The 21,798-nt window shown below is 39.4% G+C and overlaps 2 protein-coding genes across 5 annotated transcripts in view; one reads left to right on the top strand and one right to left on the bottom strand.

Moving 5' to 3' along the window:
• Window positions 1-9,406: 9,406 nt before the first annotated feature.
• Window positions 9,407-16,116, top strand: anp32a (acidic (leucine-rich) nuclear phosphoprotein 32 family, member A). Of its 2 annotated transcripts, none has more exons than XM_083915934.1 (7): window positions 9,407-9,560; window positions 12,841-12,990; window positions 13,076-13,198; window positions 13,282-13,480; window positions 13,584-13,699; window positions 13,782-13,836; window positions 14,839-16,116. In XM_083915934.1, the coding sequence occupies exons 1-7, from the start codon at window positions 9,507-9,509 to the stop codon at window positions 14,904-14,906; spliced, it is 765 nt and encodes a 254-aa protein (XP_083772060.1). In that variant the 5' UTR covers window positions 9,407-9,506; the 3' UTR covers window positions 14,907-16,116. The 2 variants fall into 2 exon arrangements, with proteins under 2 accessions (XP_083772060.1, XP_083772061.1); XM_083915935.1 differs by having other exon boundaries at window positions 13,590-13,699.
• A 502-nt stretch (window positions 16,117-16,618) lies between these two features.
• coro2ba (coronin, actin binding protein, 2Ba) overlaps window positions 16,619-21,798 on the bottom strand; it is a 46,944-nt gene continuing 41,764 nt past the window's right edge. For all 3 annotated transcript variants that reach the window (XM_083933863.1, XM_083933864.1, XM_083933865.1), the window contains 3 exons: window positions 20,510-20,600; window positions 19,261-19,400; window positions 16,619-18,785 (listed from right to left, as the gene is read on the bottom strand). In XM_083933863.1, the coding sequence (XP_083789989.1) occupies window positions 18,651-18,785; window positions 19,261-19,400; window positions 20,510-20,600 (366 nt within the window). In that variant the 3' untranslated portion in view covers window positions 16,619-18,650. The remainder of the gene's footprint in view (window positions 18,786-19,260; window positions 19,401-20,509; window positions 20,601-21,798) is intronic.

Below are 21,798 nucleotides of genomic sequence, written 5' to 3' on the forward strand. Positions count from 1 at the left end.
TCCAATCAAGTCTGTTCAGTTTTTGTTTCTTTTTTTATTTATTTTCAGGCAGCTGCTGGTGGGAGATGAGATAATTAGAACTGACAACTAAGTAACAATATGTGACTGTGTGAGCATTTAAGTTGGGGGTTACCACGGGCATAAAGTGCTGCCATGTGGAGAACAGTGGAAGAGCCTGATTATTTCTGCAGCTACCGTTCCTCCCTGCCTTCACTGGGCCATGAAAACAACGTGTTCCCTTTTAAGCAGCCTGAATATTGCTTTTAAAAAAGGTTAATGTGATGGTGGGAGGTTGTGTGATCATTTAAAGATAGCTGAATAGATTGCTTACTCCAGGTAGGGAATGAGCCCTTACCCCAAGTGAAGGAGTTCAAGTACCTCGGGATCATGTTCACGAGTGAGGGGACGGTGGAGCGTGAGTTTGGCCGGAGAATCGGAGCAGCGGGGGAGGTGTTGCAGTCGCTCTACCGCACCGTTGTGACGAAAAGAGAGCTGAGCCAGAAGGCAAAGCTCTCTATCTACCAGTCAATCTTTGTTCCTATCCTCACCTATGGTCATGAAAGCTGGGTCATCACCGAAAGAGCGAGGTCGCGGGTACAAGCGGCCGAAATGTGTTTCCTCAGGAGGGTGGCTGGAGTCTCCCTTAGAGATAGGGTGAGAAGTTCAGCATCCGTGAGGAACTCGGAGTAGAGCCGCTGCTCCTTTGCGTTGAAAGGAGCCAGTTGAGGTGGTTCAGGATCATCTAGTAAGGATGCCCCCTGGGCGCCTCCCTAGGGAGGTGTTCCAGGCACGTCCAGCTGGGAGGAGGCCTCGGGGAAGACCCAGGACTAGGTGGAGAGATTATATCTCCACACTGGCCTTGGAACACCTCAGGATCCCCCAGTTAGAGCTGGTTAATGTGACCCGGGAAAGGGAAGTTTGGGGTCCCCTGCTAAAGCTGCTGCCCCCGAGACCCGACCCCGGATAAGCGGTTGAAGATGAGATGACATGAGATGAATGTGTTGAATAGCTCTTAACAGTGAAATAAAAATAGAACTGAAGACTGAAACTCATTCATTCTCTTTACACATGTGCTTGAGTATTGTGGCTTTTTGTCAGAAATCCCTATTGTAGTTTAATCCACAATATTAAACATATTAAATATAGATATTATGTATTTCCATTACTTCTGAAAGCTGCTCAATGTGGTTTGTTGAAGCCATCTCTTAACAAATGTCACCCTCTTGTGGTACATGAGCTGTTTCACAATCCCATTTTCACACTTCATTGTCACACATGCGCACAAATACATTTACACACGCTGCCCTTAATAAACCTTTGTATAAAAAAAAAGGTAGAATATTCAGGGTGAAAAAGAGATGTTTGAAATCGTATACTAACATACCATTCATACCTCTATTCAAAAGTGTGATGACCGTTCTCTGCCTGACAGAGAACTCTGGTCTCTCTACTGTTTTGTTGTATATAGTATTATTGTTATAGTATATTTTGCATATTTTGTTTTGTTGTATATATAATTATTGTTTATTGTTTATAGCACACTGTGCACTGTATATAAACACTATGTATATATTGGATTCTATGTATGTTATGTACAAAGTGTTTTATTTGCTGACCCACTACTGCTGTTACAAAATAAATTCCCAGTCTGGGATCATTAAAGTAATTCTATTCTATTCTATTCTAATTCTATTCTATTTTATTCTATTCTATTCTAATTCTATTCTAATTCTATTCTAATCTATTCTATTCTAATTATTTTCTATTCTATTCTAATTATATTCTAATTCTATTCTAATTCTATTATTTTCTATTTTATTCTAATTCTATTCTATTCTATTCTAATCTTTTCTATTCTAATTATTTTCTATTCTATTCTATTCTATTCTAATTCTATTCTATTCTATTTCTATTCTATTCTATTCTATTCTATTCTATTCTAATTCTATTCTATTCTATTTCTATTCTAATCTATTCTAATTCTATTCTATTCTATTTCTATTCTATTCTATTCTAATTCTAATTCTATTCTATTCTAATTCTATTCTATTCTATTCTATTCTAATTCTAATTATATTATATTATATTCTAATTCTAATCTATTCTATTCTATTCTAATTCTAATTCTATTCTATTCTAATTCTAATTATATTATATTATATTCTAATTCTAATCTATTCTATTCTATTCTAATTCTAATTCTATTCTATTCTAATTCTATTCTATTCTATTCTATTCCATTCTAATTATATTATATTCTATTCTATTCTAATTCTAATCTATTCTATTCTATTCCATTCTATTCTATTCTAATTCTATTCTATTTTAATTATATTCTATTCTATTGTAATTCTTTTCTATTCTAATTCTATTCTAATTATATTCTATTCTATTGACAGAACATGCTTCTAAAAGTGAATTCCTGTGTACCAACTCCATTATGCATATAATCACATCACCCGATTATCCGATAAATTTGAGTGAGTGTGTGTTTGTTATTATCAAATTAGATGAAGTATTGTGTGTCAAGATATCTCGATATGATTTCATTCAGTACGATTCCACTGAGGACGGTTCATTATCAAATTTCATTATCACCCAGCCCTACTTTCGCTCAAATACACACATGAATGAACAATAACAACATTGCTGCATAATAATAATATTCTTTATATGTTATACGCATGGGACGATAGGAACTTTTCATGTCACGTTTATAATGGCTAACACATTTATACTCACGATATATTTCCAATAATCATCCAAATATACTCAAAATGCTTGGAAGTACGCTGCATCTCCCTGGATTCACTTTATCTAACATTTAGTCAAGGTGTAAATATTTTAATTGCGTCACAGATAGGACACAATTCTTATTTTAGTGAAAAAACAAACAATCAAATAATCTTAAATAAGGTAATCATAAATCATAAGATTCATTTAAAATGTCAGCAGAACGGACTTGCAGCGATCACAGAAAACCTATTAAATGATCAAACTTACATTTGTTGTTGTGGTTGATAAAAACATCCACAATGAACACTTCTCCATAACTTTCTTCGCCTTAGGCTACAGTAATTGATAAGATGGATTTTCTGTAAAATAAAATAAATTCTACATGATTTGAAATGTTACTTTTGACCTGTGGCCAACTCAATGTTATGGTGAGCGGAAAAAGTGAACTAAACTTCAGTCAGTTCACAGGTGAAGTCACTTGTGAGGACATTCACGATATTCACGATTATCCCGATTATCCCGATTACGGACAATGAACTTATTGTGAGTGTTTTTTATCCATAAAAAGGATTATTATTCCACCCCTAGTCCTGTTTCCTGTAAGTACCCACAGAGACACTGTCTGTTGTCAGCCTCTAAGCCTTATGTACATGACATCTGCTACATTGCTTATCTTTATCCCTGTTTCATCAACTAACAACTTAAAATAGACATTACCAATACCATCCAGACAGGGACACCTGCAGCACTATCTACCACAATATCATGCATCGAACCTTGGAATTCACAAAAAATGAAGATATAAGATATACTGCAATATACAGTCATTTACAGTAAAGGTAAGATATACTGCAATATACAGTTGCACTGGTGTTTTAAAATGGTTTTCAGCATCCTATTCGCTCCTATTCTCTCATCCTATCCTATTGGCATCCTACTGTATGTTTGTAAATCTGACTTGTGAGTCAGTGCCTCCCCAACCCCAACCCTCACTGCATGTCACTGCACAATATCATACATCGAACCTTGGAATTCACAAAAAAATCATAAATGTAAAGCACAAGAAATGAAAGAATTTCCCAATTTGGGATCAATTAAGTACATCTATCCATATTATTCATCTAAATGTCTTTTCAATCAGGGGTTTTTATAAAGTATGATTGGATAAAGAAGGGGCCGATGCCTCTGTACGATTTGCTTGAAAGATCACCAAGGAAAGATCCAATGGTTTCCCATCCTGACATTTCCTGAAAATACAAGTCTCAAGATCTTAAACAAGTTGTTCTGACGGATGAAATCTCAATTCAAAGTCCGACAGCTGAGAGTCTGTGACAGAGACGGCATGCAAAGAAGATCTGAAGATGTTTTTCCTCAAACAGAATTCAGAATCAAACAGAAGTTTCATTGTCTGTGTTCTGAGTTAAATACCTTTGGGGTTATTTGGAGCTCATCTCGTCTCATCTTCATCCGCTTATCCGGGGTCGGGTCGCGGGGGTCGGAGCTTTAGCAGGGGACCCCAAACTTCCCTTTCCCGGGCCACATTAACCAGCTCTAACTGGGGGATCCTGAGGCGTTCCCAGGCCAGTGTGGAGATATAATCTCTCCACCTAGTCCTGGGTCTTCCCCGAGGCCTCCTCCCAGCTGGACGTGCCTGGAACACCTCCCTAGGGAGGCGCCCAGGGGGCAATAGATGCCCGAACCACCTCAACTGGCTCCTTTCAATGAGCCACATATTTTGCAAATAATGTAAAAAAGAAAGACTCCGGTGACAATGAACAGTTTCAGGCATATTAAACCATTTTTAAGCCTCTGTGTGAGCGACACCTGTGGACGGAGGCACTTTATTTCCATGTCATCCGTCTGTACGTCCCCATTCTTGAGCTCTTGATATCTCAGGAACCCCTGAAGGGATTTCCTTCAAATTTGGCACAAATGTCCACTTGGACTTAAAGATGAACCGATTGTTGATAGATTTTCTGATTATTTTAGAGCTGTGACCTCACAAAAAACATTTTACATTAATTATGAAGACATTTCACACAAATGTCTAACAGGATAAAATGATGACGTGACGACATTTTATATACAAAAGGTCAAAGGGAGACATTTGGTCATATACTGAATTGATGACACTAAATTTGAAACTGTGGTGACCGTATAGATCTTCTGCCGGGTTGTACATGTGAGTGTGTGTGTGAAGCGTCCACATTTTACCAAAGAATGCACTTAATACCTTTTATTAAATCCCTTCAAAGTCTTCAATTTAAATTCAATTTTATTTATAGTGTTAAAGCATAACAAAAGTTCTCTCAAGACATTTTACATGCAGTGTAGGTCTAGAACCCACCCTGTGACTTATTTGTGATTTACAGAGACCCAACAATTCCTCCATGAGCAAACAGCAACGTAACAGCAACAGTGGTGATGAAAAGCTTTACTGCATATTTATTTTTTAAGTCTGGACAGTTTGGATGTAAACTGCAACTTGATTGGTTAACATACAACTGCAAGACCGTAACTATGGTTCATATTATTTCACAGATGCCATTTCTGACACAATAAGACACCGGTGGTAGTCCACAAATATGACAAATAACCAATCAGATATCAGTGGATTTCAGTTATGTGTCCAGGAAAGAAGAGTTCATAGTGTGCAGTATTTTACAAGTTACACAGTTTAAGCCAGACTGCCCTAATATGTGTCCTAACATGATTCCAGGCAGCATGGTGAGGCTATAAACAAAAATGATCCCATATATCATGTTTGTCTCTTTGGCAAGTTAACCCAAATTTATGGAAAACAATCCTGTGTTTGTCATCCAGGGGAAGTGTCAAAAACTCCAGCCAGAAAAAAAACACGTCTCTCTGCCAAGTGAAGACTGAAGCAAGTGATTTTGAAGGTTTTCTCTCTCTCTCATGTTATTCAACCCACCTCTTCATAAACGCCGCACCAAGAAAACACAGTCATCATATCTCACAACTTGTCTGTCTTTTCCTACAGGAGCAAACCAGGTTGGCAAGCAGCTCCACAGGCAGCACCAGTTCAACACCTAAGTCCTCTCTTTATACACAAACCAGGAGGCTGGTTGCTTCTTCATCGACGTCCACAACTGTCTAATCACTCACTCACTCATCTTCAACCGCTTATCCGGGGTCGGGTCGCGGGGGCAGCAGCTCTAGCAGGGGACCCCAAACTTCCCTTTCCCAGGTCACATTAACCAGCTCTAACTGGGGGATCCTGAGGCGTTCCCAGGCCAGTGTGGAGATATAATCTCTCCACCTGGTCCTGGGTCTTCCCCCGAGGCCTCCTCCCAGCTGGACATGCCTGGAACACCTCCCTAGGGAGGCGCCCAGGGAGCATCCTTACTAGATGCCTGGACCACTTGCCCTGTCTAATCATGTCTAGTTAATCTATAACTCAATAATTGATTTACTAACTTTGTTGGTTAAGGATTATTATTGCCAAGCTTTTAATCTACTGAACTCTTAAACCGGGGGGCTATACGCTGAACTGAACTCCCAGTATGCATGAGCAGGTTATGAGTTGTTTTAAATCTCTTTGTGGTCATTTTGTGTCTCTTTGTAGTTGTTATGCATCTTTTTTTACTTAGTTTACACATTTGTGTCGTCATTTATGTGTCATTTTGCAACTCTTCATGGTGGGTATGGTTCTGTTTGGGTAACATTTTGCAAGTGGCTAATGGGGGTGGCGTGACACTTTGGACCCCTGGTAGTTTCAGTCATCCAGTATGGATTCATATTCAGTCGATGGGGTCACTTTTTTAAATTGACATTGACAAAATGGAAAAGTGTTTAATTCAAAAAAATGTCACAGACTGTAGCATCATGAAGACACACAGCTGCGTAACTTAACGGTAATTTGCCATCAGAGGCTGGAGCTGGATTTGGCAGGAAGTGAAAGGTTGGTAATTACTATTTATTTTTGTTGTATCTTAATCATTTGTTATTTTTGAAAATGTAAAAAAAACATCATCTATGGAGCCCCTGAAGACCTAAAAGATAATACAAGATAATGATTTACGGGCTCTGTACAAACTTGTTTTTACATTTTCAAATTTTATTTTTGAAACAGGGTGTTTATTAAATAAAATTCTCAATTGCTGTGACTATCATAACTATGACACAAATTAGCTTTAAAATCATTTTAGTCAACATGATATCTCTCTCACACTGGATTTAAATGAAAGGTCTAGTTAAGTGAACTTGATACAGAGCATTCATGTAGGCGCCCTCATGTCACCTGTCCCTCGTTTCACCCTCCTTTCCTTTCCTTGTGTATTTAGTCTTGTTCCCTTGTCTCAGTGTCGGGTCGTATGCTTTGCTTCGTAGTTACATCTTCATATTGTTTAGTTTTCTACTTTTCTTGTGTTTTATGCTTTTCTTTTGTTGCCTATTAGTTTTTGTATTTCGCTTTATGTTATTAAAGCCCGCCTTTTGTTCCCCCAACCTGCCTGTCGGGTGTCTTGGTCCTAATTTTGGTGCAAACCAGGGGCCAGTTTCACAAAGATATGCCCCCAGGCTAACTGTGGCCTAAGAGCCGTGTTATTCAAATGAATTTAGATGTCAATCTAAAGTCTGAGTAGCAGTTAGATCTAAGCCAAAGTCTTTCTTTGTGAAACCTACACACTGGGACACAGGCTATTTTGATTTGATGGAATAAGGCAGCCAAACAAAAACACAGGGTCTTTGGGTTTTAATACTTTCACTCATACAGCCTGAGCAAAGAGCTGATACACATTCGACATGTGATGCTGCCAGACAAACTAAGTAACATGACTTTCACAACCTTAATGCTGTTAAGAGTAAGAGAAAATACAAGATAAAAGTGGATTTTGACATCTCAGTCTGTATTCAGTATTTCAAACGTATATGAGAACTCCAGCTTAATAGATTGTGATTGACTTGTTGAGCAAACAAAGCCACATATCAGCTAGTATGCATTGCCTTCATTATCTATCAATAACGTGTTTTATAGCAGATTAATTATACATGGAAAGTTATAGCCTCATTAACTGTGATTCATGTGCAGTTTTTATAATGCGGCTTGTTTGACACTAATGGAGTAAAGCAGGGAGCTAATGTGGAGAATAGGCTGCTGCGTGAAGCACAGAGGAGAAAAGGCAGATCGCCTCGGAGTGGGCAGAACTAATGCTGTTATCTGCAGTTACTCCCGTCTCCTTATCATGAACATGCATGTTATTTATCAAACTAATAAAGTTACACGGGACAAGCAGCGACAGAGTCCGCCCTCTTGATAACCATTGGCATGTGTTTCAATTTGGCAATCAAAAGCTCTTTTCAGGCTGATATATTTCATCATTTTCTCTTCACATTAGGTGTTTTTAATTTGCTCGGACACTACGGGGCTTCATTAGAGCCGCTATTGTTCATCAAAAGCGGATTGTGCTCGGGATGTGATTAGAGCACCTCCTCATCCACCTTTATGAATTTTTCTCTCTTTTACTTGTATCAAGGGTTCAAGTGAAACATGGCAATTTAAACCCCCTGGTGGTATGATGGGGACTGGCTCCAGACTGGTGCCTCTGCTTCCCCCTTGTGGATGAACTCTTTACAGCCTCACACTGAGCTCTGCTGCTCCTGGACAGAGGATACTCACAGTTTACCTAATGAGAGAGTCCCTGGAGGTCTGACTGCTCACATGATCAAGAGACATCGATGGCATTACTCAATTACTGAGCTTTTGGAGAATTTAACAGAACAGAAATCTATTAGTTTAATAAATAAAAATGCACATTAGTTTATCGTATATATATGATTTGGAGAAGAAAATGTGGATTACAAATCAATAATGATTGTATGTTGTTCATGCTTACGTATTAATGTTGTAATCTGCAAAGGTGTACGTTTATTTGTATAATGTGCAATACGTAACAATTAAATCTATAATGAAGCAGAGGTTCAGGTGTTTTTGTTGTTAATAGGAGATGAGGCGAGCCACAAGTGTGAAAATAAAGTTGGAGGCTACCTCTACAGTACATCACGTTTTGAGTTAATAATTAAAATACAGGCTATTTTTATTTTATTCTATATTATCTATAATAAATGCAGGTCATTTCATATGTTGTAAAATGCTACAGCAGTTATCAGTCATAGAAAAAAAGAACAAAAATCTGTATTTGTTTTTATTTCTGTCATGCTTCACTTTTGAGATGACACCTTGTTCCTTACACAGCCTATCATTTAATGCTGTTGTCCAGCCCACACTGTTATTATCATTGCTGTTCTTTGCATGTGCATGTAGGATTTAATCGGTGACTTTATTCTTTTGAGTACTGGGACAAATGTATGTTGTTTTTATGAGAGAATGAAACCAAAACTCCAGGATCTCCACATGTTTGCCATCTTTATAAGTGTGTTTTTGTTTGATTGGGACAGTTTTGCTCTGACCAACACGTCACATCCTCCTCCCGCGACATGTACTCAGTGGACACCGTTAACGCATCATATAAGCAAATGTAAACTTAAGTTAACAAACAACCAAACTTCGACAACAAAACCCCACCCAGATTTATAGGGGTGTCTCCATTGGGTTGTGTGTCTGTAAATCCGTTCCCTCTTTATTCGGCTCGTGCTATTGGTCGGCGGTGACGACAATCCCGAGACGTGCGCCCGCCCACCGAGCGGATCAAGTTTGAATGAACAACAGCAGTCTGTTCTGGAGGTTGCTAGTTGCATTTGCGGTAATTATTTAAAAGTGTGTTATCGTATCGCGGGCGCGCCGATCGAGGATGGACATGAAGAAAAGAATTCACCTAGAGTTGCGGAACCGCACTCCGTCAGATGTAAGTTGTGCTCGCATCTCTCCGGTTACTGTTTCACTCTCAGCTAATGGAGAATCGTCCGTGTGATGTCTCGGCGTGGGGATCCAAAGTTTCTTGCAAGTTTAACGAGATGATGGAGGCGTCGTGGTCACATTGTTGCTCTGCGAACATGTTTACGTTCGGTGGGTCGCTGCAGGTACAACCGGTTCAACTTTTGTGCACGTCTTTGATGTGCAGTTTGAGAAATGCAGCACAGCTTTTGATGCCAGCGGTATAAACAAGGCGAGCAGCACGAGAAGCCATATTTGTAACTTTTGATCTACGAACGCGCCCCCTCTTTCCCCCCCGTTTAAACCCTGTGCCGTCTTTATTTAGTGCTTAGTCGCCGTGCTATCCGCGTGCTTTCGCTGGGAAATGAAACATTTTTTTGAGCCGCGCACTTGGCGCGTTAAGGATGCGGAGACTCAAAGTCATGACATTATCAACGATGCATACAGATCCCAGCCTCGTGTTACCGCTATACATCTGCATCCGACACTTAAAAGATGCTCTTTAACCCGCCCAAGTTGAATTCGTTTATTTCTGCAGGAAGTGCATTCAAAACACCGAGCGCTGAGCCTCGTAAGCCCGGTGCCGTGCAGCCGACTGCTGGAGCCACAGTGCGCACAGATGGCCGAAAGAAAGCGGCGCTAGCAGGCTGGGCGAGAAACACGGACGGTGCATCACAAACATCTCGTTATTTTACTGCTGGGTCGTGTGCATTCGGCGGGTTTTCAGTGAGACTCGTGTGGGGGTTTTCGACGACACCTCCAGCGTGAAATGAAAACAAATGGTGGAGCCGCGTTGTTGCTCTAGTTTTCCCAGAACTAGGACAAGCCGCCATTTTACCGAGAAACAAAGGCAACCCGAAATACACCGAATATCCCTCAGTTCATTTCGACACAAACGACGGCCGGTTTCATCATTACCTTCTCATTAACAGAAGTGGGACATAAAACACGCCTTCAGTCCAAATCGGCAACAGTTTTAGCAGCAATGCAACAATGTATCGTTTTGCCTGGCAGCGTACTAATCTGCTCCAGCGGCCCCTCCTACTCACAAATGACCCTGTGCACGACTCGTAGGGCTGTTTGCCTCGCGACTTGTTTTGACTAATCGCTCTCAACCGTTCACACATCTCTCGTTACGTGTTCACTCGGTAACCGGTGAAAAAAATGCATAAATAACGACTACAGCGTTTGTTTTAACTGGGAAAAAGTAGCTCAAATGTGATATTTACGTAATGGACGAAGAGCCATCGCGATAACTACAGTTGAGATGTGTCGACGGGTTATTGATGATGACTGTAATTTAAAAAAAAAAAAAAAAAAGAGTTCCGGTCTTCAGTGCTGATTGGCTGAGTCACGTTCATGGCCGGGTAGGGGCAAAATATCACATAACACCCCACCTGTGACCGCACACCAGACTCTTTAGATATCAATGCGCCGAGACATAATCGACGCTCAGGCTGCTGTAGTTCAGGGGTCTAAGACGCTTTTAAGCCCCCCATACACACACACACACACACACACACACACACACACACACACACACACACACACACACACACACACACACACACACACAACCCCGTGCAAATACTGTATTAAAATGAGTTGCATATTAAACTGGACCTTACATATAGGGTGGCTTTTTATGTTGCATACACTACTAACTTGTTACAATGCTCATTATTAACATATTCATTTATTTATACATCTTATTTTAATGTTTAACATAAATGATGAAGGCACATTTAATCCTATAAGCCAGTAAGCGTATCATCAAGGTTGTCCAAATGTATTTATTTAATTTTTCACAAATGTATATTTGCTAACAATGTTGAATTTGTGTTAATGTGTATTTTTAGACATATTTTTGAGAAAATTCGTGGACCCCCTGTTGAAGATGTATGCTGTAGTTATTTTATAATGTAGTCCCATTTATCAAGGACAGGGGTGATTGGTGGAAGGACTTTTTATCATCTGTAGCCTATTTAGCATTTGTGTATTTGTAAAGTCTCTTTAAAGTATCAAAATTAAAAGTACACATTATTCACATCAATAAGCAGTTAGAGAAAAATATGTATGATTGGCTATTAATGGATTATCATAATTATTATTGTGTACACATCACTTTGATGTTGCAGCTGGTAAAAGTTGGAGCTAATTTAATTTTCTGTCAATTACTTTATATACTGCTCGGTGGCTTAATCACTATGTTTAATCCATAATATAAGTCAAATTAATGATGCAAAATTACCAGTGACGATGAAGATCAAATATAAGATAAATGTAGTTCAGTAAAAACAAAATAAGCCTTCCAAATGTATTGGAGTACAGATACAAAGTAATTTAAATATAAATACTTAAAGTACAAGTATCTGTCCTTAAGTAGGCTACAGTACTTGAGTAAATGTACTTATTTACTTTCCACCACTGGTCAAAGTATAGATTCTTTACTTGACTATAGATACTCCCTTACAATAAAGGTACTTATGCAACAAAAATTATATTATTATTATAAGGTATTATATATACATTTTAGCATTTTATTGATGGTCAAAGTGGAGCAGTTTTTAACTACTTTATATGCTGCTGGTCAGTTTAATATAAAGTAATGGATCATATTTAACAAGCTTATATATATTTTGAATTAAAAAAACATAACTGCAAAGTAAATAGTGGTCAAATAAATGTAGTGGAGTAAAAAGCACAGTTTCTCCCTCAGAGTAGGAGTATAAAGTCAGTTTACGCAGCATCTTATTTATTACACAGACACGTTTGTCCAAAGTGACTCACACGTAAAGTCACATTAACCTCAGTAGGAATCAAAGCTTCTCGTACAAATGTGCATCCCTCTCAGATAAAACAAAACTATTATCAAAAGATTTTTAACCTTGAAACAGCTAAAACATAATATTCATGTCCGTCTATACCATGTGTGTCAAACTGATCCAGTAAAGGGCCGTGTGGCTGCAGGTTTTCATTTCAACCAATCAAAAACACACTTGGTCCAACAAATCATCGGTGTGAAGACAGTTCAGGTGATTGAGTAAGTCGAGTCAGGTGTGTTCTTGCCTGGTTGGAATGAAAACCTGCAGCCACAGCGACCCTTTTACTGGATCAGTTTGACACCCCTGGTCTATACAAACAGAAAATGAACGCCTACTTAAAATATTTTCTACACTCCGTATTTTAACCTTTCAGGTATTTTGAAATAAGTCAAATGCTGACCGGATGTGTTTTTTTCCCCCGCGCAGGTCAAAGAACTTGTTCTAGACAACTGTCGCTCAAACGAGGGAAAGATCGAGGGTCTAACGGACGAATTTGAGGAGCTGGAATTTCTAAGCACAATCAACGTTGGGCTGATGACAGTTGCCCACTTGCCGAAGCTAAATAAACTCAAAAAGGTGGGTGTTTTTATTGCACAAAACAAGTCTGTTACTTAAGGCTTTGAGGTTTTTGCACATTTTGATTGTTTTACTTGATCAACAGCTCGAACTCAGCGATAACAGGATCTCAGGAGGGTTGGAAGTTTTGGCTGCAAAATGCCCCAACCTCACACATCTCAACCTCAGCGGCAACAAGATTAAAGACCTCAGCACAATAGAACCATTGGTAAGTGGGGCCCTCAATTACACACACACTATAAACGGCAGCTGACTGTTAATATTCATCAAACGTGATTTTTATTTTGACAGAAAGAATTGGGCACCCTGAAAAGCCTAGATCTGTTCAACTGTGAAGTGACAAACCTGAACGAATACAGAGACAACGTATTCAAGCTACTACCCCAGCTCACGTACCTGGACGGGTACGACAAAGACGACAAAGAGGCGCCAGATTCTGATGCCGAGGTCTACGCAGAGGGCTTGGATGATGACGAGGAAGATGACGACGGTGAGTTTGAAGCCCCTCGTGTGTTTCTTAGCATCTCTTAAAGTTGCTTATGTTGACGTTTGAACATTTGCCTCATAAATGACCACCAACTGGTTTCAACCAGATGTAGATGAGGAAGAGTATGATGACGATACAGCACCAGGAGACGAGGAGGAGGAAGAAGGAGAGGAGGACGAAGAGGAGAATGAAGAAGAGGAAGATGATGACCTCAGTGGAGAGGTGAGAATAAATGAGATTCGCGCTTAAAATTGTTTTCCCTCTGAAACAAGTATATTAACGTTACCATCTGTTTTCAAAAAAGGAGGAAGAGGAGGAAGACCTGAATGACAAGGAGGTGGACGATGAGGATGATGAAGGTGAGTGAAATGGGGGCTGACTTGAGCTCAGAAGCTGTCTCCCAATTCCACACTACATGCTAAGTGTATACTAATCTTTACACTATATATAGGTTTTTTTTCATACTTTCCTTGAGGCCCAACAAACATGTTGCATCAGTTTCCTTCTGCATAAAACATTCGCAAAGATGATTCTTAATCTTTTGTTGCTTACATCCAAGTGTGTGAGCTAGTTTACCGCTTTTGTTGGTGCACTGCTACGCTTACTGGCATATTAACACCGCCGACTGTTTTAAACTCTCGTCAGGAAGGATTTCTCTTCCTAATAGGAAATATTCCCATGATTTTGTATCAAAGTGACTAATGGGAACCGTCGTTTTTGAGGTTGGTTCAGTATTGAATGAAAGCGCTTCAACTGGGAAACAAAGGCAAAGACGAGTGTACGTCCACTTAAAGATCTTGCTACTGACAGGTTCAGAGTGTTATTACAAGTATCTGCCTTCAGTAGGGAAAGGATCCTGCGTAGAAATAAAACATTTTCTTTAGCTTTGTCTTGAGCCGGTCTGTTTGTTATTGTCTCTAACCAAGTCTTTCACAAGGAGAAGTCTCGTTCTGAAATCTCGCGAGAGGTGACTTGACTCATCCACATTGGGGAAATCAGCTCAATCTTCAGCCATGACATTGAAAATCCTTTAGATGGGGCTAAGCTATGGATGTACTCTGTACTCCAACACAACAATTTCCAAGACACTCCTCTCTCTAAGACGTTTCAATTACTGTTAGGGAGCAGTAGCAGCTGTGGAAAGCTCCTTCATTGCCTTCAAACATTCGGGATTTTTGAAATTTTCTAAATTTGTCTTCTTTCCGGTGTGAACACACTAACAACTGCTTTAATTCAGCACGTAGTATAGATTTGGGACGCACCGTCAGTTTGTCTTGTAATGTGAAAATTGCATTGAGACGGCAGTCACAAAGAACACATCGACCTGCTTCTGCTCTTCAAATGTGACTCTTGTTTTCTAGATGAAGAGCGAGGTCAGAAGAGAAAAAGGGAACTGGATGAAGAAGGGGAGGAGGATGAAGACGATTGAGAGTCCTCTTGAAGCTAAGTTGTGAACTGTTTTAAACTTGTATCTCCCAGTCACTTCCCAAACACCCTCATGTACCCCCCCCCCCCCCTCCCCTCCCCCAGTTTCATATTGCAGTAGGAGTGGTTTTTGTTATTGGCCAGTCAGGTAGACGGGGTTGTCTGGAGAACTAAGTTAAATTTATGTACCTTTTTGATGCTCCTGTGTTCCAGTCCACTTTTAACTGCTTTTGTGGACACCAATTTTGTAATATCCAATTATAGCAAAGATAAACCTTTTTAAGAAATGTTTTTCTTTTCTCACTGTTTGTGTAAGACCAGTTTCTGATGACTTACGTATTTTAAGTCCCCCCTTCCCTCCCCCAAAAGAAAAAAACAAAATGAAACAAAAAAAGAGTGCATGTCTAATACATTTTAAAGTCAACTACTGGATTTCATGTATGGCTGTTCTCTCCTCGTCTTAAACTTATTTTTGCATTGTTTTCTTTTTTTTTTTTTAATGTAAGTTATGTATTTGTAGTGTCACAAGTATGCCAATACTCTCTGCTGTCCTGGTGTGAAACTTGTCTGAACATGCACAGTGTGACCCTCACAGGGGCATATTTTTAAATCATAGCAAACAAATGTCTGCCCTTGTCAAAGCCGCTCCTCCTCCTTAAACCCTCAGCTTTGATAGTTCGGAAATTACGTGTTCTTGTAAATAATGACCAAATCTATTTTTTTGTATTCTCTTTGATGACGGCAGACATTGAACAGACATCTTAGGTGAAACTATGAATTGTAATAAGATATTAAATATGTATGCTGCTTTAGCTAAAATACGCAGTGTGAAATTTCTTGGAATTTGAACATAACTTTGTATGCATCACCTTTCCATAAAGAGAAATGTTCAACATCAGAACTCATTATTGCTTTTCTTTTCCATGTTCTCTTCTGTGACACGCAGGTGGCAATGTCTGAATTTGTGGTGGTAGTGTAGAGAAGTACTTGATATAAAAGGAGGTTACAACTGCAACTTATGTGCATTGAAATTGTATTGTTTCAAAGTGTAAACTCTGGAAAACGGTCAGTTATTTGGACTCTGTTTTCACTATTATACGTACTGGTCAAATTGGCCTACCTCAGTGAATTTTCACTCCTTTAAATCCACTGTCATCAGCCAAATTGTTTCTTTTTTCCCTCCCATTCACTTCAATAAATCCCTTTTATATACATTTTGCAGTTTGTGGTTTTTGTACAACGTTGTCAAGTCAAATGGAAAAGTGTATACAGGAGTCCAGTTTAAGAAAGAGAAACCAAACCAAAAATCTTTTTAATATTTTGTCTCCTGGAGCTAGATTGGCGCCAAAATGAAAAAGGGACCATTTTTTACTGTTGCTGCCGTTGATGTCGACAATTTAGATATGATGCCGCACCTTCACACGTGGCACACCGCTTGAAGCAACACATCGTATGTGTCTGACGTCACTTAAGACGCTACAGAACAAGGATTTCTCATTTGACTCCTCCGTCCTCGCATCTCTCCCTCTCTTAGAGAAGCTTAGACGTGAGGAAGAGATGTGTGTGTGTGTGTGTGTGAGGGAAGCGAGGAGACGTGTTAGCATGATGAAAAGCACCCTGTGTAGTAATAATGATGGAAAACTGATCCAGGGTGCATTTTCCAGCACACTGAGATGTGGTACTGTTTACTCCATTGAACGAGACGTGCTAGTACAGACGAGCAAATTTAAGCTCGAGTTTACTCGTTGTCCAAAACATTAATCAAGTCCAGGGCCATACATATTCAGAGGAACTGCCATGGTAACACTTGTCTTAGCCAAATGCCAATTAACAACTGTACAAAGAGTTTGTCATTTTATAAGAAGTTATACAACCTTCCCAACACATAAGTGGTTGGTTTTAGTCCTCAGTACACCTACACTGAAGCCCTGACATACAACCCCATCCCAGCTTCACCTGTCTCTCCCCTGTCGCTGATCCGTCTCTGGTGGATCCTTTTCCCACTGTCTACTTTCACGCTATCCTTTTATTTTTCCTACAAGAAACATTTAACACTAATGCATCCGTGGTTCAAGTCTACAGGGTTCATATGTTCTTTTTTCTGACTGTTTTCACTGAAACTCTGAAGCTTCGGACCCTTTATGTCCCCACTAAGAGAAGACTTGTGACTTTCACTTACTTTTCACTTACTCTTGGTACAAATTCCGTTCTTCCTATACATACGGCGGATTCAACCTTTCCCTTTTCTAAGTCATCGAGAGCAGAATCAGTAATAAGACGAGGCTGAATGTGATTGGGCCTGGGTTAAGAGACACATGGCATGTTTAGCAGAATCTTTTTGGTAACTGCTTTAACCTCGCTGACATTACAGAGCCAATCATATGATAATTCAGTTCCCATTTATCTTAAATTTTAAAACTAAAGGGAAAAAAACAGTTAAATGGTAAACTTTAGGTGTTTAAACTGCCGTTTAGCCTAAGTTTGTTGATGGTACAAGTGGCAAAGAGGCAGATAGCCTGGAGTCTCGAGCAAAATTACACATCTACAGTTAAACACATGTCACTAATGGTGATATACTTAGTCTAAATGTAAAAGGTTGGTTATTATTGCAGTTTTCTGCGCTGTTAGGAAAAGGCGTGACTATATTGTTGTAGTCAAAGATCTAATACCATGTAAGGTACCATTTCACACAAATCTTGCAACCGAAACATTCAGCAAAAATCTATCAAGCATCACAATCATTACTTGCGCAGCCACATCATACAAAACAGTGGGATTAACAAATATACATGTTATTAGCTAAAAATGTAAAATGTGTCAAATAAATAGAAGCAAATATACATTACCACCCATCCTTTAAATTTGCCCTAAAACCAGTAACAGCCAGTTTCAGCTTCCCTATATTCGAGTTACCCAAGTCCACCACCTCTGGATCCACGTCTTCTCTGCTGCTTTCCTGCTATCTAAATAAAGAATAAACTACTTAAAGTGAGTGAATGATCCACTCTCCTTGGAAAGAAAGACTGCATTTGAGTAGCTGTAAGCCGGTACTGTGAAGTCAATTTATAGCCAGCAGCAACATCTGCAGGTGAGAAAAGAAGCTACGGGAAAAGCAGCCCTATGAAAAACATGATCCGTGTCTGCAAAACCTCGTCTCGTCTGTCAGGTGCCGTAATTCACCATTTTGAGATCACTGCAAACTGCGTCTGCAGCAGGATGTAAGGCCTTGTGGAAGGAAAACAGGAGCTGTGACAGTCTCTTTAACCTCCAGTTTTGCTTCAGCAAAAAAAAGATTAAAATTAAAATGGTGATTTGGTCATTATAAGAAGATGAGTGTAGGCGTGATCAAGGTAATGCCACGTTAATGATAGGGTAGGCACAGTGAGACAAACACTCTGGAGGTCTGGCAGATAATATGCAATAACTGATCGTAACACTTGAGTGTGCTAGATCACGAAGAAGTTGTAAAACAGATAATAACTAAAAGGATTGGATGTCAAAACATCTCTTATTCCATGTTAAGGTGGCAGTCCATTAACACTGATTTGTCCATATCATGTTGGCCATTATTACAATATTCCAGTTAAGACATTATCCAACACTTATGATATTATTGTGTGCACTATGTGGAGCAGCAGGAATGACGTTATGATATATCAAAAAAGAGGCGTAGGAGGGCTCAGAAGCTCGTTGGAGGTCAGAATTGGGGGCAAAGGAAGCAGCTTTGCCAGTCCAGGAGGCTGAGAGGTCAAACGTTGTTGGGGCTAACGTTCTTCAGGTTGTTGAGCTCCAGCTCCAGCTGGCGTATTCGCACGTCCTTGGTGGTCAGCTCCTCCTTCAGCCGCCGCAATTCATCCTGCTGCCGGAAGAACATCCGCAGGAGCTAGGTAAAGGAAAACAAAACTCAGTCATGTAACATACACACTTTCATATTCATATATTAATACAGGAAATCTGCAAAAATGTAGAGTGATTGAAAAACATTTTATAGTCAGTACAGGAAGATATGCATTATTTACACAACATACATAAGTCATAGTTATGTTATAATGATGATTACAAAGGTTTTTGATATAATGAAAAGCTACTTAATGGACTCTCAGGTGAGATTGTTTTGTAAAATGCTGTTTCAAAAGGTCATCAATGAAACTCAATTGGTCTGTTGGTTAAACAGAATAATAAGGTTGTCAAAAGTATTGATACTATTCAAAACAATACAATAACCACATTCCATAGTATTGAAAGTATCAAAGCTATAAAAAAAAAAAAGCAGATCTACAATCAGATTTTCAACTCTAGACTGAACAAATGAAAAGTAAAAGTAGTTTTATAATAACGGTACAGCAGAGTAGAGATACCTCGTTCTCTGTCCTGGGTGGCACATTTTCCAGCAGGTCGATCCCATTCACTACCACACTCTTCTTTTCCTTCACTGGGGCCTTGAACACTAACTGGTTTGGCCGCTGGTAACCCTCCTTCAGGGACATCAAGACGGGGTCTGTTTGCACAAAGTGAGCAAAAACATGAAAAACACAAAAGCACAAAGAGGCTTAAAGGGGCCACATGTTAAAAAGTGAGATTTTGACATCTTTATATATATTATATATATATATATATATATATATATAGTATATATATATATATATATTATTATTTATATATATACTATATATAAATAATATATAGCACTGTGAAAGTATCAAAACACTCAATGAGAATGCAAACAGCCCATATTCAGAAACTTTGTTTTTAAACGAGCCGTCAGGATTTCTTTACGGTTGTGATGTCACAGCTATACTGAATATATGTAGAAAGTGCTACTAAAGTCATTCTCCAGGTGCAATGGTGGTGCAGAGACGCAGACAGCACAGAAACACTGACCAATCATGGCAGACGGAGCTGCACTGATGGGCTTAAAGAGACAGGTGCTAAAACGGAACATTTCTGCCAGAGGATGAAAACAGATATATTCAGATAGGCAACAGGAGAAGAAATATGTGTTTATTCAACATTAAAGCATGTAAACATGTTTAAGTAGGAACCCAAAATACAAGTGTGAACCTGAAAACACACACACTATGGGACCTTTAAGCCCTTCAGAGACCATCAGATCAATCTGTTATTGCTCCGTGTTGGCCTTCAACTTGATGGGTCCATCTCCTACGATACTGACAGCTTTTTAACAAGTGGACATCCATTATGTTCAAGTCATCTGCTAACTGGTCTGCATACTAGAATCTGTAGCTTCTCATTAAATGCAGTTGTGGGTTTCTGAAGTTTTGGAAGCGTTGCATAATTTCCACAGAGATAACCTTCAGTTTTAAATGGCAGTCTGCGGCTTTGTGTATTCTGATGCAGAGAGCAGACGGATCATGATGAATAGAGCTGTTGGCAACAATTTCGTTTTCAATTGGTTGATGTCGTAATTTGAAAACCCAGTAAAATGCAAATCAGAGATCAAGTTGTTCGGCCTTGATTAGAAGAACTCTCACTGACATTTCTGTGGGAGTTGTTTTAATGCTTTCCTGTAGCTTTGATTGTAAATATCTGCCCAAGAGATTACTTCCAGCACATCACCACTCCAACCGAGCATATAGTGTTGTTTACCTCTATTAATGCCACTCAGCCATTCGCTGGCGGACAGCGCAGGCTCTGTTCCCGCTGTCATGGGGTAGATGTCCTCCTGGTATGTGTCCGACTGTAAACCATAAACAAGGGTTATAATACGGTGACTTGAGCAACATTTTTTGGTCTCAGAGCATAACCTGTAACCTCTCTGCAGGTGTTTAAAAAGATCCTTTACCCACACTGATGACCACGTGCTAGCCCCTTATTTCTGTTTTGCTACAAAATACATTTGTTTCCAAGTCAAAGTACTAAATTAAAAAATATCCTTTTGCACTTAGATTGTCCTTGTTTGCTCTCAGCTCTGATTAGCTAGCTTACTCACTGTATTTCTGCTCATTACTTGCAAGAATACCACATGTGTTACCAAGGAAGGTTGATTAAAGGGATAGTTCAGATGTTTTGAAATGGGGCTGTGTCCTACAGAAAGTGTATTACCTACAGTGGCGGTCAGCACGCCCCCAGTGTGGAGAAGCAGACAGGGTGTAGTGACATAGAAGCAAAGCAACGGGGGCAGCAGCAAAGTTGAAGAAGGTAACTTTCAATTATAAAAAAGTTTTTCCTATATTTGCTGAAACTGTCACTATATCCCGACAGCACGATATGAGAGGTAATCTGTGAAAATCCCATGCACCTCTGCCTCCTCTAGTGCTGCTAATGGCATGTGCAAGATTCCACGTTGTCTGAAGGAAAACAGCCAATCAGAGCAGAGGAGTCTCTGACGCAGTGTCCATGACTGCTCGTGAACTCTGCTCAAACTGTGAAACTAGCACTGATCAAATATGAATCAATATTCTGTTAGTGAAGTGTATATTTCTCTTGCATAAAGTGTTTCCGTTGATATATTTTAGTGTAACGATTAGCTGTAAAATTAGACATTTTGTCGCGTTGGTGGGTGGGGCTTAGTTTTGGCTCGATTGGTTCCCAAACTGTCTAATTTTAGAGCTAAACAGTAAACTCAAATATGTTTCCTGAAATCACTTTATGTAAGAAATATGCAACACAGTAAGAGACTGTTGATTGATATTTGATCAGTGCTGCTTAGTTTCACAGTTTGATTGCAGTTCACAAGCAGTCACTGACACTGCGTCAGAGACTCCGTGGCTCTGATTGGTTGTTTTAGGTCGGACATGGTGGAATCTAGCAGATGCCATTAGAAGCAGCAGGTGGAGGCAGAGGTACATTTTCACACAATCTCAGACTTTCTATAGAAAGTTACTTCAGCTTTAAGTGTCCTACCAGTTAAGTGTATCTACCAGCATTTTCTTGCT

Source organism: Echiichthys vipera, assembly GCF_963691815.1.
Source record: "Echiichthys vipera genome assembly, chromosome: 1".
NCBI lineage: Eukaryota > Metazoa > Chordata > Actinopteri > Perciformes > Trachinidae > Echiichthys > Echiichthys vipera.